The sequence below is a fragment of the Carcharhinus amblyrhynchos genome, chromosome 21 (assembly GCF_965287045.1).
Source record: "Carcharhinus amblyrhynchos chromosome 21, sCarAmb.v2.hapA, whole genome shotgun sequence".
Classification (NCBI taxonomy): Eukaryota; Metazoa; Chordata; class Chondrichthyes; order Carcharhiniformes; family Carcharhinidae; genus Carcharhinus; species Carcharhinus amblyrhynchos.
The window spans coordinates 1,459,821-1,475,129 of record NC_137344.1 but is presented as its reverse complement, the minus strand read 5'-3'; the positions used below and the strand labels follow the sequence as shown (position 1 = coordinate 1,475,129).

The 15,309-nt window shown below is 45.1% G+C and overlaps 1 protein-coding gene across 2 annotated transcripts in view; it reads right to left on the bottom strand.

Annotated features, from left to right (window-relative positions):
- abcc3 (ATP-binding cassette, sub-family C (CFTR/MRP), member 3) overlaps positions 1–15,309 on the bottom strand; it is a 159,610-nt gene that overhangs the window by 127,674 nt on the left and 16,627 nt on the right. For both annotated transcript variants that reach the window (XR_013889153.1, XM_080209254.1), the window contains exon 2: positions 808–984. Coding sequence is in view for 1 of the 2 variants with exons in the window: in XM_080209254.1 (XP_080065380.1) it covers positions 808–984 (177 nt within the window). In the remaining variant the exon portion in view is untranslated. The remainder of the gene's footprint in view (positions 1–807; positions 985–15,309) is intronic.

Sequence of the window (15,309 nt, the reverse complement as noted above, 5' to 3'; positions counted from 1 at the left end):
CCAGAACTCTCCATTCACCTGACGAAGAGGGTAACCCCTCAAAAGCTTGAGAATATTATCAAATAAATAGGTTGGACTAAAACCTGGTGTTGTCAGACTTTTTACTTTAGAATGAGTAGATCCACAGTTAGTACCATGCAGAGCTGATAACAGTAACAGCCACTTACTGAATTTGCCAGTTCTCTCTCATTCAACTCTTGTCTTTTACTGTGTGCACTCAGGACAAATACAGGCTTGAATTTAGCACAAAGAATGTGGAGTTTGTTGGTTATTTACATTGGCATGTGTACAGGACAGTGGTTTACATAGCAAGACAAGTCTGAACCATCACTACTTAAAATTCCTGGATCAGAAACACCTGGAAAATTAGTAAATAGAGAATGAAGCAGCCAGTCAATTACTGCAATTCTGTAGATTACACACAGCAAAGTTTACATAAAAATTACATAGAAGTATTTTGCATTTCCTTTCTGAAACAAATCTCAGATCCAGTGCCAGCAAGAAACATTCCAAAAGATAGAATGCAGCATGGAGTTAGATACAGAGTAAAGCTCCCTCTACACTGTCCTCAAATGCTCCCAGTGCAAGTAAAGACTTAATGGGAGTGTTAATGTACAAGATGGGCTGAATGGTCATTGCAGCTTTGCTGCAGTTTGGTTCCTCCAAGCTGGTTAAAGTTTGCCTTAGTGCCCTGCTTGGAGAAGTGTTTGGGATGAGGTAACAAAAGCTTCAATCCACAGAAGCTGTACTCCAGTGGGGTATGGAAAAAAAGAATTGGTGGGGAAAATTGTTTAGTGGCAAACCTACCATTTTGACTCTGTTGAGTAAGGTGACCCTGATGTAACCTCTGTTGCTGTGTCGGAGATATAGGAAGTAGAGAGGAAAGGTCACCCACAGGTACACACATGGAATCCAAACCAGGACAGTCTTCTGGAAGCACAGTGTCAGATCAGGATTGTCTGAGTTTAATGTTAAGTTATGATCCTGTAACAGAAAGGGACAGGTGATACAAACAAGTTAACATGGGAAAGGCACACAAACTATCCACAATCTGACCCTTCATATCCAATTTTAGTTGCTTCACTCAGCTACTTTTCCTTCAGCTGTCTGGGCCCCAAGCTCTGGCAATCCCCAAAAACTGCTTCTTTGCAAGGAGGGGAGTAGTTTCTGCCTCTTTACCCAGCTCTTGGCCACTTCCCCCAGCTCATGTCATGGCACATTCTATGATACTGAAGGGGCTTCATAAAGGCAAATTGAGTTGTTACAAAAGGAGTCAGCTGGGTTTTAAGATATTGGCTGCAGTGAGGTAGATCCAGGTGGCAACCTGTCAGCACAAAATATTCCACAATTCTCCTACTGCCAGCCTTGGGAGAGATGTGAAGAGAAGGCAGAGGGCTCCAGCATTTATTGGTGATTTCTCCCAACCTCATGACTGGGTTTAGGAACAGTGTGACAGGAATCACTGACTAGCTTAGGTATGGATACAGCAACCACCATCATGTGTTCTAGAGAACAGCCTATACACAAATACAGATAAATGTTAAATAAATGCACATGTGCAAAATATGGAATCCCTACAGTGCAGGAGGCCATTCAGTCCATCAAGTCAGCACTGACCACAATCCCACCCAGGACCAATTCCCATAACCCCACATATTTACTCTTAATTCCCTGATGCTATGGGACAATTTAGCATAGCCAATCAATTTAACCCACACATCTTTGGACTGTGGGAGGAAACTGGAGCACTGAGGTAACCCACAGACACAGGGAGAACATGCAAACTCCAGTGACTCAAGGCTGGAATTGAACCCAGGTCCCTGTCACTAAGGCAGCAGTGCTAACCACTATGCCAGCATGCTGCCCCAAAGTACAAATATGTATAATATTCTGCAATCAATAAAGTATTAATTGTATATTAACAGGGTTTGATTATATTAAAGTGGCAAAAGTGTGGATTCTCTTGATCCCCTAGGAATGGGCATGGTGTGATCTTACTGGCTCACCACACCAGTTGGTGGCAAGCCAGATTGTGTGCAGAATGAAAAATTAATGCAGTTGGCATGTTGTCCCTGGCATTGCCCACCAGGCACCATAGCTTGAGCTTTACACTGCTGACGACTGGGGAGGGTGCAGTTCACTGGGAGATTGGGATGCCTATGCAATGGCACCCCAAGCAGTGAGCTTGGGTTTGCAGCACCCCTACCCCCTCAAACCAAGTGAGAATTGAGTTTGTCAAAACATGGTATTAAGTTTGCATTTTCAAACCTGCCCACAAACTGGTCAGAAACTGTTTTCTTGCTCATTTCACTGACTTATGCAACTGTTACAAACACAAACTATTACATGAACACAAGGACCAGACCTGAGGCTCATTAACAGCTAGCTCCATTTATTATCTGCCAACATCTGGACTTCATTTGATTATTAATTTCTATGACATTAGACTGGTTTTAGGCAAAGTTTAAAAATTAGTTAATTTATTAGTCACCAGTAAGCTTATATTAACACTGCAATGAATGTGAAAATCCACCTGACACCACTCTCCCCAGCCTGTCTGCTGAAAGTTCCTGTGTTGAAACCATTTCTCTCCCTATAGGTGCTGACACTTCCTGGGGTTCAGAGCCTGGGGCTCAAGTGGCCAACCTCCTCTCCACTGGGTCAACTTCATTAGACTAACACCAGCTGAACAGCCAGTTTCTGTGCTGCATATTTATTCTCTAGCTCATCCCAGCCTGACTCCAGCCCCCTTGTGCTAAATGCCAGATGTTAATAATCCTCAGCACTACTTAAATAGCATGGAGCAGTCTCCCCTAGAATCCTGGTCAATATTTATCCCTCAGCTAAAATCAAAGCAAAAAAAAGTACAAGTGTAACAGCCGTGGTACTGGACTAAAAGAAACCAGAAAACAATCTGCCTGGCTAATCTGAAATATTGAATTCAGTTTGAAAAACAATTGGGAAATAAAAAGATGGTATCAGTAAAAGTGACTGAGCTGGTGATGGTCATAAAAGCCCATCTCATTCAGTAATGAGAAGAAAAGCTGCCAGCTTCACCCTCTGAGCTGGTCACTCCAGCCCTCACACTGAAGTCGATTCTACACTGTCTTCTGACTTGACTAAGTGAGAAGCTCAGTTACATCAAAGTACAAACAATTGAAGATTCACTAGCACTTGGCAGGACAGTGAAGAATTAGTAATAAATGCTGACCTCAGTAGCAAACACTGCTCAAAGACTGTCCACTGGGATAGACTGGGACAAAGAGGGCTGGCAGGGTTTGCTGCATGGACTCAATGGGTTGAGTGGCCTTTATGCTGTTGTCATTAACAATATTCTTGAAATGCGCTAGAAAAAGATGACAAGGTTCTCAGTAAAGATAGTCCTTTAGCTGATAGCCACACAGGGGGTCACAGCTCACCACCAGCTGGGCATTTGATTCCTTTTAAAGGAGACATTGAAGTCAAGCCTGTTGCTGCTTTAATTGCCAGCCTTCTCAGTTAAACAATACTCAGAGGACACTACCTGCTGCTATGTGCCTCAGTCAGTTGAGTTCTCAAATAGAATAGAGATGCAGCAAAATCCACAGCACCACAAACATACGCAATCTTCCATTACAATGTCACTATTCACCTGCAATAGGCAAATCTGGATCCAATAACCAGTAACGCTCTGTATGAAATACAAATTGAGGCAATGCAAAAAACAGAGGTAGACAAGAACATTTGTGAGCTCTTATTGTTCAGAAGCAGAGCCACTTTGAATATTGGCCAGGGTGTTGGGAAGAGAACAAACAAAAAAGTTACATGGAATTAAGCTGATGCACAAGGAAATGATTCGAACAGTAGTGTGACAGTGGTAGATAACTGACCTGATCTTCAAACCTGCTTCTGGTTAGTGACACCCTAATAAGAGGGTCCACACGTTCTGAAGGCCCCCACCTCACCCATTCACCACTACTCAATTGCCCCTAGCATTCTGACCCCAGATCACCCCCACAGCCCAGTCATGCCTCTGCCACCATACCCTTTCCCAATCACCAGTGATGCAATTGCCCTACTGATCCCCCCCCTTCAGGCCCTGCCCCAATTCCCCTGTTACTGGCAATGAGCCACCTTGATGAAGTGTCTTGCTGGGCATTTCAGCAGGCAGTGACAGGGTCAATGACATTTCTGTGGGGCTGGAGTCACAGGCCAGACTGGGTAAGGACAGCTGATTTTCTTCACTAAAAAGGAAGCTTTGTGAACCAGGTGGGTTTTTACAGGAATCCAGCAATTGTGATAATTACTGTTTAAAGTCAAATGAAAGATTTATTTAATTTTCTGAATTCAAATTCCCACTGGTCATGGTGACTGGACTCTGGATCATTCATCCCAGTCTCTGGATATTAGTCCAGGAACAGCAAAGGAATCAGATAGTGGGCCTGCTTGTGTTCTGTAAATTCCATGCAGCCATCTTTTGTTTCATAGAGAATAATTTCCCTTTTCAGAAAAGAGGAAGCTAAAGGGGATTAGCAACCCATACTTGGAAGGAATTACCAACAAATTCAGTGTCAAATAGGACGAGTCGGTAAAAGAATCTGCTGCAACCTTTGACACCTCCCAGTGAGCTAACAGATGGAACATGGTCTCCAGAGGTTGAGACATTCCCTAAAAGAATACTGATGCATTGGAGAAAGATTAGACAGCATAGAGAGACTCCACCCATGAGATACTGAGGCCAGCTGTCATCATTGAATTGAGGACACCAGAGGTCTCAGCTCTTAAACTGCAGATAGATAGGTGTGTGTAGGTGAACATGGGCTTAACATAATCTCTACTGCACAAATAGGAATTGTACAATTCCTACATGGAATTTATCCCATCACCAGGTCAAGTGCTGGTAAATGGGATTAGGTGGAGGTCAGGTGTCCCCCCCACCCCCACTCCATGTCAGTACACATTCGATAGGCTCTCCTGCATTGTATGATTCTACTACAGATCAAATTAACACAGGGCTTGCTTGACCTACCCCAACACCACCTGCCCTAACCCACACCTTGCAAATCAAGATCTGATAAAAAGGACCAGCAAGTTTCACCTGGATGCCTGTTCAGAATGTGATCAAAATGAAAACAAGATTCAGACTAGGTCCTTGGACAGTCTGAGCAATCAACACATTTGCTTCCTTCAAGTGGAGGGCAAACAAATCCACCCCTCCCCTCAGACCTTGAATCAATTGGACCAAATCCAAAAATCAGAAAACAAGCTCTGCATGGAAGGTTTAATGTGTCTGAGTAACAGATCTCAAAGCAGAATGTATTCAACTGTTCCTGGAAACTCCCCAGTGAGACCCTTATTTTTAATGGAGAAGCTATGTCACATGCAAATAACAGTCATCGTGGGTCCAGCACACCAATGGCAGGAAGCTTCCAAAATTTTAATGTCATTTCCCATCCTGTTTATGACAGTAAGGTTGTCTGCCTCAAAACCAGCCTTCCAAATAGAACAGGAAAAGAAAAAAGTCAGAAACCAGATGCTGATGCTTTGAACTAGTGTTTAATACATCAGCTAGCCTCACTTTAGAATGCAGGGTGCAGCAACACTCCCATCCTTCCCAGAAGATACTAGTGTCATGCAGCAGGAAGGTGGATCTTGTTTCTCTTGTGCACAGGGACCATGAACTGGATTCAACTGGAGTTTGGTTTTTGGAGCAAGATGGATTCTGGTTTGTCAGTCCATTCTAAGCATTGACTTTATAAATTAAGAATGTTATAGGATTATGCACATGGGGCCTTGGGTAAGATGAGGGTCAGTGCAACCTGATGGGCCAAATGGTCTCTTTCTGCACTGTAGGAGTTTGATTGTTCAGTGTCCCTGAATGATTTGGGAATTAGCTTTGCCAGGTGGGCTGGCACCAACAATACATCCATGAGGACAGTAGTGTCACAGAAAAGAGGATGGAGCAGGAGGGCCCATTTGACTGAGCCTGCTCTGCCATTCATTTTAATCTGACTGATTGTCTGTGGCCTAGCTGTGCTTTCTAGGCATGGTCTTTGGTCCCATTCACTTCAGGGGCTGCCTCTTGAATGCATTCAATGTTTTGGCATCAGCTACTTCCTGTGTTGAGTTCCATGGGCTTGCCACTCTTTGGGTGGGGAGGTTTCTCCTCACTTCCATCCTAAATGCTCTACCCCAAATCCTCAGACTGTGACCCCTGGTTCTGGACTCTCCCACCATCAGGGACATCCTCCCTGCATCTACCCCATCTAGTTCTATTAGAATTTATAAGTCTAATATTTCCCCCTCATTCATCTTAACTCCAGCAAAAACAATCCTAGTATAATCAAATGCCTCATACATCAGTCCTACCATCTCTGGAGTCAGTCTGGTAAACCTTTGCCACACTCCTGAGAGCAAGAACATCCTTCCTCAGAAAAAGGAGACCAAAACAGTGCACAATATTCTAGGTGTGGCTTCACCAAGGCCCTGAATAATTGCAACACATGTCTGCTCTTTAAAAGCACTCACAATGAAGTCAAGATGTTATCTCCACTTCTCTCCTCAGAGGCTCAGTCCTGCTGAGATTTTTCCAGCATCTGCACTATTTTGCTTTTAACTTAACTGCTGACTAATTGTGTTTGTGTGCAGCATCACATTTCTCCTTGTGAAATGGGCTGGGGAGGATCAAGCAGATGTGCATTGCACCTGATTGGAGTTGATACATGGTGCTGGAGTCACTTCCCCCTGATACCACACAAAGATGTTTCTGAATGCTTGGTGGAGTGGAGAGAAACTTTTGATTACATACTGAGCTATTTCCTGCTTATTAGGCTTAAGCCCAGCCATCTAGAAGGACAAGGGCAGCAGCTACATGGGAAGATCACCACCTGCAAGTTCCCCTCCAAGCCACTCATTCTGACTTGGAAATATATTGCTGTTCCTTCCAGTTGATGGGTCAAAATCCTGGAATTCCTTCCCTAACTGCACTGTGGGCCAATCCACAGAACATGGACTGTAGCAATTCAAGGTGGCAGCTCACCACCACCTTCAAGGGCAACTAGGGATGGGCAATAAATGCTGGCCAGCCAGTGACACCCACATCCCAAGAATTAAGGGGTTTAAAGGTGAGAGCGGGCAAGGTTCAAAGGAGATGTATGAAGTTTTTTTTTTAAACAGGGTGGTGGGTGCCTGGAACTCTGCTGGGGAGGTAGAAGTGGATATGGTAGTGACTTAAGGGGCATCTTGACAAGTACAAGAATAGGATGGGAATAGAGGGATATGGTCCCCAGAAGGGTAGTGGGTTTTAGTTCAGACAGGCACCATGGTTACTGCAGGCTTGGAGGGCTGAAAGACCTGTTTTTGCACTGCAGTTTTTTGTTCTTTGAATCCATGGAATCAGTGGGGAGGTGGGGGTTAAGGAACACTGAGATGTATGGGTGTATGTGGTAAAGGGGACCACAAGGCGGGGAGCTCTTTAGAGGTGTGCTGTTCTGTGGCCAATCCTATACAGACTATCCCAGAGGGAGACGCTAACTCCAGGGTCACAATGGGGCAGCATGCACCCCCAACATACTTATCACACCTCTCCCTTTAATTCTAAACTCCTACAACCAAGCACATGTACAATTTTGAAAATATTTACACAGGCATTGGTGCCAATATATACACACAAAATGAGGAATATTGAGAGATTTCACTACTACAATCCCCACACTAAAGTCCATTCTGACAGGTCACATGGACATGGGGGTAACAGTTTCACAAAGGCTATTTCCTCAACTCAGGAACCTTTCCTGGAGTAGTCTCCCAGGATTTTTGGCAGATCATGCTGCTCATGGTGGGGGATGGCTGCTGCTTCCTCCCTGGGGTGGCCAATCCTGGCTCTGGAACATGTAGCTCAAGTGACAATGGGTCCAGTCTGGCCAACTCTGGCTTATGTGGGACTTTCCACCTTTGATGCAGTGCTGCAAACAACAAGTTCACATGTCTCCTCCAGACTAGCTCACCCCTGGTCTGTATTGTGTAAGACCAAAAGGTCCCATTTGGTCAACTGGTGCTGGAGTCCACTTCTCCCCAGTGTATAATTCCTGGCTGGAACAAACTATGTAAACAGCCCTTGACTTTGAGGTTCCTGCTCTTCTGGCCATCTGTCCCTTAGAATCAGAGTCAGAGGTTTACAGCATGGAAACAGTCCTTTTGGCCCAACTTGTCCATGCTGCTCGGTTTTAAAAGCTCTAAGCTAATCCAATTGCCTGCATTTGGTCCATATCCCATACCCATCATATCCATGTAGCTATCTAAACACTTTGAAAAGATAAAATTGTACCCAACACCACCACCTCTGGCAGCTTGTTCCTGATACTTACCAAACTAAAAAAAAACAGGCATCTCTCCCCCCTCAGCTTCAGACTTCCCTACCTTTGGGAAGAGATATGACTTTCTACCTTGACTATGCCTCATTATTTATAGACCTCTATAAGGTCACCCTCCAGAGAGAAAAGTCCCAGTCTATTCAGACTCTCCTTATAACTCAATCCATCAAGTCCTGCCAGCATCTTAGTAAATCTGTTCTGCACTCTTTCTAGTTTAATATCCTTTCTATAATAGAATACTGTGATTCTGTCACCCTAAGTGTGGCCTTACCAATGTCTTGTACAGCTTCAACAAGATGTCCCAACTCCTGTATTCAATGTTCGACCAATGAAATCAAGCATGCCAAATGCCTTCTTTACCACTTAAGTATGAACATGTACCCCTAGATCTCTGTTCTGCAACTCTCCTCAACATCTGAGCATTGAACCAAGGCAGGACTTACTCAGTTAATCAAAATGCATCACCTTGCATTTGTCTAAATTAAACTCCATCTGCTATTTGTCAGCCACTGGTCCAATCGATCAAGATCCTGTTACAATTGGCAATTTTTCACTGTCCACTATGCCACCAATCTGGTTTTGCTCTCCCTGGCTGCAGCAGTCCAACATGGTTCTCAATTTCTGGTTGAACATTAACAAAGCTGGTGCAGTGGACTGTCATGTTTCAATAGATGCACAAAATTGTGCATTCACTGCCCTAGCAACCCTTTCCTTCCAATGGCAGACACTGTTTTAGGGTCTATACAAATTGCTCTGCCTGACCATTTATTGCCAGGTGATATGGTGCCAATCTGATTGTGGTGTTCCACTTGCTCCATGTAATCTTGTGCCACACTGAGGTCCATTGTCACTGACTGCTTGTTCTGGATTGTCAAGCCAGATAAAGATTTCATTGAGTTTGTCCAGCATTGACTCCACTGACAGATTTCATAGCCAAATAACTCTGGTGAATGGGCATCCACTGACCCAGAGTCAAATGAAGCCTTTCCTACAGAAGGCAAGGTGACAAAGGCAGCTCCTTCCAGACCACAGGATTCACAATCCTACTTTCAATTTCTGCATCAGCATTTGGCCAAAGATAGCTTCTTGTTATTTTTCATTCGCAACATCTCAGAGTGTCACTTTTCTTAACAGGGGAATGACTTTCAAACTTGACATCCATCCACTACAGACAACCCCTATCTTTGAGGCAAAGGGTGCAATTCTGGGCAATTCCTGCTACTTAACCTCCCTCAGAACCAGATTCACTACCTGGCTTATAATTGGACTGTGCTGAGTGGCATTCCACACTTGGTTAGTGGCTACTAGAACTATCTTCCAGTGTGAAGAACATCTTCAGGTTCCAGCCTTATTCCTAGGCAAAGGCTGCCTTGACAGGGCATCTGCACTTGTATGGGATCTGATCCACAAGTAGGCTGACAGCACCAAAGCCCACCTTTGCAATCAAGCTGCCACCATGGACAGTATTCCTATGTATAGTCCAGACATGGTTGTGAAAGGCCTATTGTCTGTCAGAAGTACAAAATGCCTGGTGTGAGAAAGATAAAACTTCTTGAAAAAGAATGCCCAAACCTCCTTTTTCCACTTGAACAAATATTTCCTCCATCTTTGTCAATGTTCTTGATGAGAATGTGATGGGCCTGCCTCCCCATTTGGCATAATGCAAGACAGAACAGCCCCAATCCCATAGGGCACAGTATTGCCCAGAAGCTGCAGTGCTAACTGGGGATGGCACCCATGACCTCTTCAAAGCCTACTTTACTGTCTGGTCAGCAGATGACTTGCAATGTTGTGTTTGAGTCTGCCATGCCCCAATTTAATTTCAGTTTCTGTAGCCAGAACAAACACAGGGTAATCACCTTTTACTAGTGGCAATTGTGTCCATTGATCCCTTAATTGTACCTTCACTAGCACATGAGCCTTGGAGGGTATGCTGTGTTTAGCAGTGTGATCTTGACAGGTTTTAATGACAGTGTGTTTAACCCCCTGTCCCCCCTCCCCACCCCCCCCCAATTCTGATTCAAGATCTAAAACACTGCCACCCCACAATTTCCATTTTCACTCTTCCCTTCCAATTTAGGGAGGACCCAGAACTAAGCAGTTTCACCCCATACCAACAGGATGTCCGGCCAGAGATCTTTCTGCTCCCCCCCCCCCCCAGAGCCAGCTGACTGTCCTCACCATGGCTGGCAGTGTGGGCCTGTTTCTTCCTTCTGAGCTTACCCAGCAATGACAGCAATGTGGCCCACTGCTAGCACTTGCAACTTTGGACTTCCCATGTCCAGCAATTTGACCCCTTGTGGCCTGTCTGATCACACTGGTGGCATGCCATTGGCAATGCCAAACTCTGGGGCTTCTGCTACCTTGTACACCTGAGCACTGACACCCAACTGTGCTGCTTCCTTGGTTGCCAACTCCATTGAGGTTGTGCTCTTGAACTCTAAGTTCTATTCAGCTAATTTCTTCTGAATGGCTTAGTGTCAGAGGCCAGCACCCAGCTAGTTCTGGAAGGCATCCTGGAGGATGCCTTACTGAGTTGCCATGAATTGTTTGTAGAATCAGAACTGATTAGTGACTTAGGAGTGAAGTCAGCTTTTAACATCCTGATAAGTCTTCTCAGCCAGTTTTTCTGGTTGTTGTATACTTAATAGCAAGGGTCTTGATCTCAATAGTGCAAGAAAACTGGAACAACCAAGTCATTGTACCTGAAGGCAATTAGGGTGGTGACACTGAAGTACTGTGGTATCCAGCTCCCTGCCTCTGTCACAAGGCACTATTGCCCCAAACTGGCCAGCCAATTCTGCTGCTGGCAGAAATTTTTCCTGCCACAGGAGTCTAGATCTGAAGCCTTCCAGCAATGCTGGTAGCCACTCAGCCAGAACCCCACTGGATTCCATCCTCCACAAAGGCCACTCCCTCTGAGCCTGGCTGGTGCTGCTTTTCCAATGACTGCAGCAAGGATCCCTTGACGACTGCTTTCCGTGACATTTCTGAACAGCACCCAGGCAAGTATTCCCCTTCTCAACTGTCAATTGCAGCCTGAACCCCCTCATGACTGCTTTTCATGATTTCACCTACTTCCAGGTGAGTAGACTTGGAGGCGAGTAGACGCTGTGACATCAGGGAGGGGGAGAAATACCTGGACACTCTTCCAGGAACCATTCCCAGCCCTTAGATTAAATACCTTGAATGTGGCCAGGGACAAGAGGTTGTGGCTGCAAAGGTTGCAGGAGCCTCCATCCCTGAATTTATCCAACAGGTTTGAGATTCTTGCTTCCTGCTTGGATGGAAACAGGTACTGCAGCAAAGATGAGCAAAGTGGCCACAGCACCATGGTACAGGGAGGAAAAAATGTAGTTGTAACTGAGAATAGTATAGCTCAGGGCATTACCAGATTGAATGTTATGTTGCCTGCCTGGTGCTTGAGTTTGGGAGAGTAAAGACCCAGTTGTTTTTCAGATACCAATGAAATGGGTAGAACAGGAAGAGGTTCTAAGTATAAGCAGCTAGGGGCCAAATTAAAAAGCAGAACCAAATAATCTCTGGATTATTACCTGAGCAATGAGCTAATTGGCACAGGGTCAACAAGATTGAGGTAAATGCATGGCTCAAAGATTGGTGTGGGAGAGAAGGGTTTGAATTCATGGGACATTGGCACCAGTATTGGGGAAGAGGGGACTGTTCCAATGGGATGGATTTCATTTGAATCATGCTGGGACCAGAGTCCTAGTAAATTGTCTTTAGAAAATCAAAATTAAAGAAGAGGGTGGAAGTGCAAGTTAATGATGAGGACTTTCAACTAGTTAAAGGAGCTAAGGGCTCAGGAGAGGTTAGTAAAGTTTCCAGACCACATAACAGAACAGAGAAAGTACAGAAAGTGGCAGGAATCTAGCCTCAGGCAGAGCAAAAAGGTGACAAGTATGAGAAGGGAGGTGGCCAATGCAGGACTGAGGGTGTTGTACTAAGTGTGCAGTATACAAAACAAGGTAAATGAGCTTATTGTGCACATTGAAGTTGACTGGTACAATGTTGTGGGCATCAGATGTGGCTGCAAGGGGGTCAGTGCTGGGATCTCAATATCAATGACTATTCAGTTACATCAGCAATGGTGTGCTACTGCCAGTTTGATTCCAGATTGCAGAGAAGGGAATCTGACTCAGTCTAAGACCAAGTAGGTATTGACTCAAAACTCAAACATATCCCAGGAAATGCACTCAAACATCCAGAGGGACATAGAGGCAATGTTTAATAGAGTAAGAACTTTAAGGATAATGGAGAGGGTGTTTTACTTAACTATTGTCTAGCATGCTCAGTTGATAAAGTTCTTGCTTGAGTCAGTTTTGGTCCAAGTTCCACTCTAGGAGGGTGGCAGTGGTTAGCATTGCTGCCTCAGTGCCAAGGGTTCAATTCTGGCCTTGGCTGACTGAGTTGTGTTTGCACATTTTCTCTGTATCTGTGCAAGTTCATCTGAGTGCTCCACTTTCCTCCTATAGTGGAAAGATGTGCTCATTAGGTGGTTTGGCCTTGCTAAATTACCCCTTAACATCCCACAATGTGTAGTTTAGGGGGATCAGTGAGAAATGTGGGGTTATAGGGATGTGATGCTCAGACAGCCTGTGCAAAATCAAAAGGCTAGATAGCACTGTAGTGATTCTTTGAAACTCAAAAGCTATAACTCCTGGTTCAGTCTGAGTGAGCACCATCCTTTGATGGAGACATAAGAACATAAGAAATAGGAGCAGGAGTAGGCCATCCAGCCCTTTGAGCCTGCCCCGCCATTCAATAAGATCATGGCTGATCTGTCGCTGCTCAGTTCCACTTTCCCGCCCTCTCCCCATAACCCTTAATCCCCTCTCCTATCAAAAACCCATCAACCCACGTCTTAATATTTAAGAGGCAGCCTCCACCACTTCAACGGGCAGAGAATTCCAGAGATTCACCACCCTTTGAGTGAAGAAGTTCCTCCTCAACTCCGTTCTAAACCGCCCCCCTTTTATCTTGAGGCTGTGCCCCCTAGTCCTACTGTCTTTTTTGAGCAGGAAGAGTCTTTCCACCTCTATCCTATCCATCCCATTCATCATCTTGTACCTCTCAATGAGATCTCCCCTCATTCTTCTAAACTCTAACGAGTACAAGCCCAGTTTATTCAGCCTCTCATAGCTCAACCCCCTCAACTCTGGTATCAGCCTGGTAAACCTCCTCTGCACTCCCTCCAAGGCCAATATATCTTTGCACAGGTGCAGTGCCCAAAACTGCACACAGTACTCCAGCTGCAGCCTAACCAATGTTCTATACAGCTGCAGCAAGACCTCCCTACTTTTATATTCAATCCCCCTCGCTATGAAGGCCAGCATCCCATTTGCCTTCCTGACCACCTGCTGCACCTGCAGGCTGGGTTTTTGCAACTCATGCACAAGGACCCTGAGGTCCCTCTGCACCGTCGCCTGCTGCAGTTTTTTGCCCCATAAGTAATAGTCCTTCCTACCAAAGTGGACCACCTCACACTTGCCAACATTAAATTCCATTTGCCATTTCCTGGCCCATTCACCCAGCCTATCTAGATCCTTCTGCAGACTCTCCACACCCTCTGCACAATTTGCCGTTCCCCCAATCTTGGTGTCATCAGCAAATTTCGACACTACACTCGGTTCCCTCCTCCAGATCATCTATATAAATGGTAAAAAGCTGAGGCCCCAGCACCGACCCCTGGGGCACTCCACTAGTCACCATCCGCCAATCCGAATAGCACCCGTTGACCCCCACGCTCTGCCTCCTATTTGACAACCAATCCTCTATCCACGCTAACACCCTACCCCCAACTCCATGTCCCTCGACCTTCTGCAATAACCTCTTGTGAGGTACTTAGTCAAACGCCTTCTGAAAATCTAGAAAGACCACATCCACCGGCTCTCCTCTATCCACTGCCCTAGACACATCCTCATAGAACTCCAGTAAATTTGTCAGACACGACTTCCCTTTAATGAAACTGTGCTGCGTCTGCTCTATCAAGCAATTCCCTTCAAGATGCCTCACAATTTCCTCCTTAAATGACAGATTCTAACATTTTACCTACCAGACGTTAAACTAACCAGCCTATAATTCCCCGCCTTTTGCCTGGCACCCTTCTTAAACAACGGCGTAACATTAGCTGTTTTCCAATCATCTGGCACTTCCCTGGAATCCAGTGACGTTTGGAAAATAACCACCAAGGCATCCACTATCACCTCCGCCATTTCTTTCAGAACCCTCGGATGCATTCCATCCGGTCCTGGGGACTTGTCCACAATCAGCCCCCTCCAGTCTGTCGAGCACCGCCTCTCTAGTAACAGTAATGTCATTAAGACCCTCCAGTCCTACCACCTTTCCATCGCTAACACCCGGCAAATTATTCACGTCCTCCTCCGTGAAGACAAACAAAAAAGTTATTCAATACCTTAGCCATATCCCCATCCCCTACCACTAGGTCCCCTTTCTCATCCTCTAAAGGACCAACATTCACCCTAGCCAGCCTCTTCCTTTTTATATATTTATAAAAAAATCTTGCTATCTTTTTTATATTAAGCACTAGCCCAGCTTCATAGTTTCTCCTACCCTTCTTTATCAACTTCTTTGTCATCTTTGTTGACATTTAAACCTCTCCCAATCCTCTTCTCACCCACTACTCTTAGCTACTCTAAATTCCTCTGCTTTTAGTTTAACACTTTCCTTCACCTCCTTCGTTATCCACAGCTTATTACCTCTCCTCCTACTATCCTTTTTGACCATCGGAATAAATTTCCGCTGAGCACCAAGATCTCCTTAAAGATCCTCCACTGCTCCTCAGACATGCCCACTGACATGGAAGAGATCCTCTGGTCTACTTCCTAAAACAAAATAGGAGTGTTATCTGGTGTGCTGGCAGGCATGTATCCTCTAATCAGACTGGAAGATTCTCTGGTCATAATGGCATGTCCAGTGG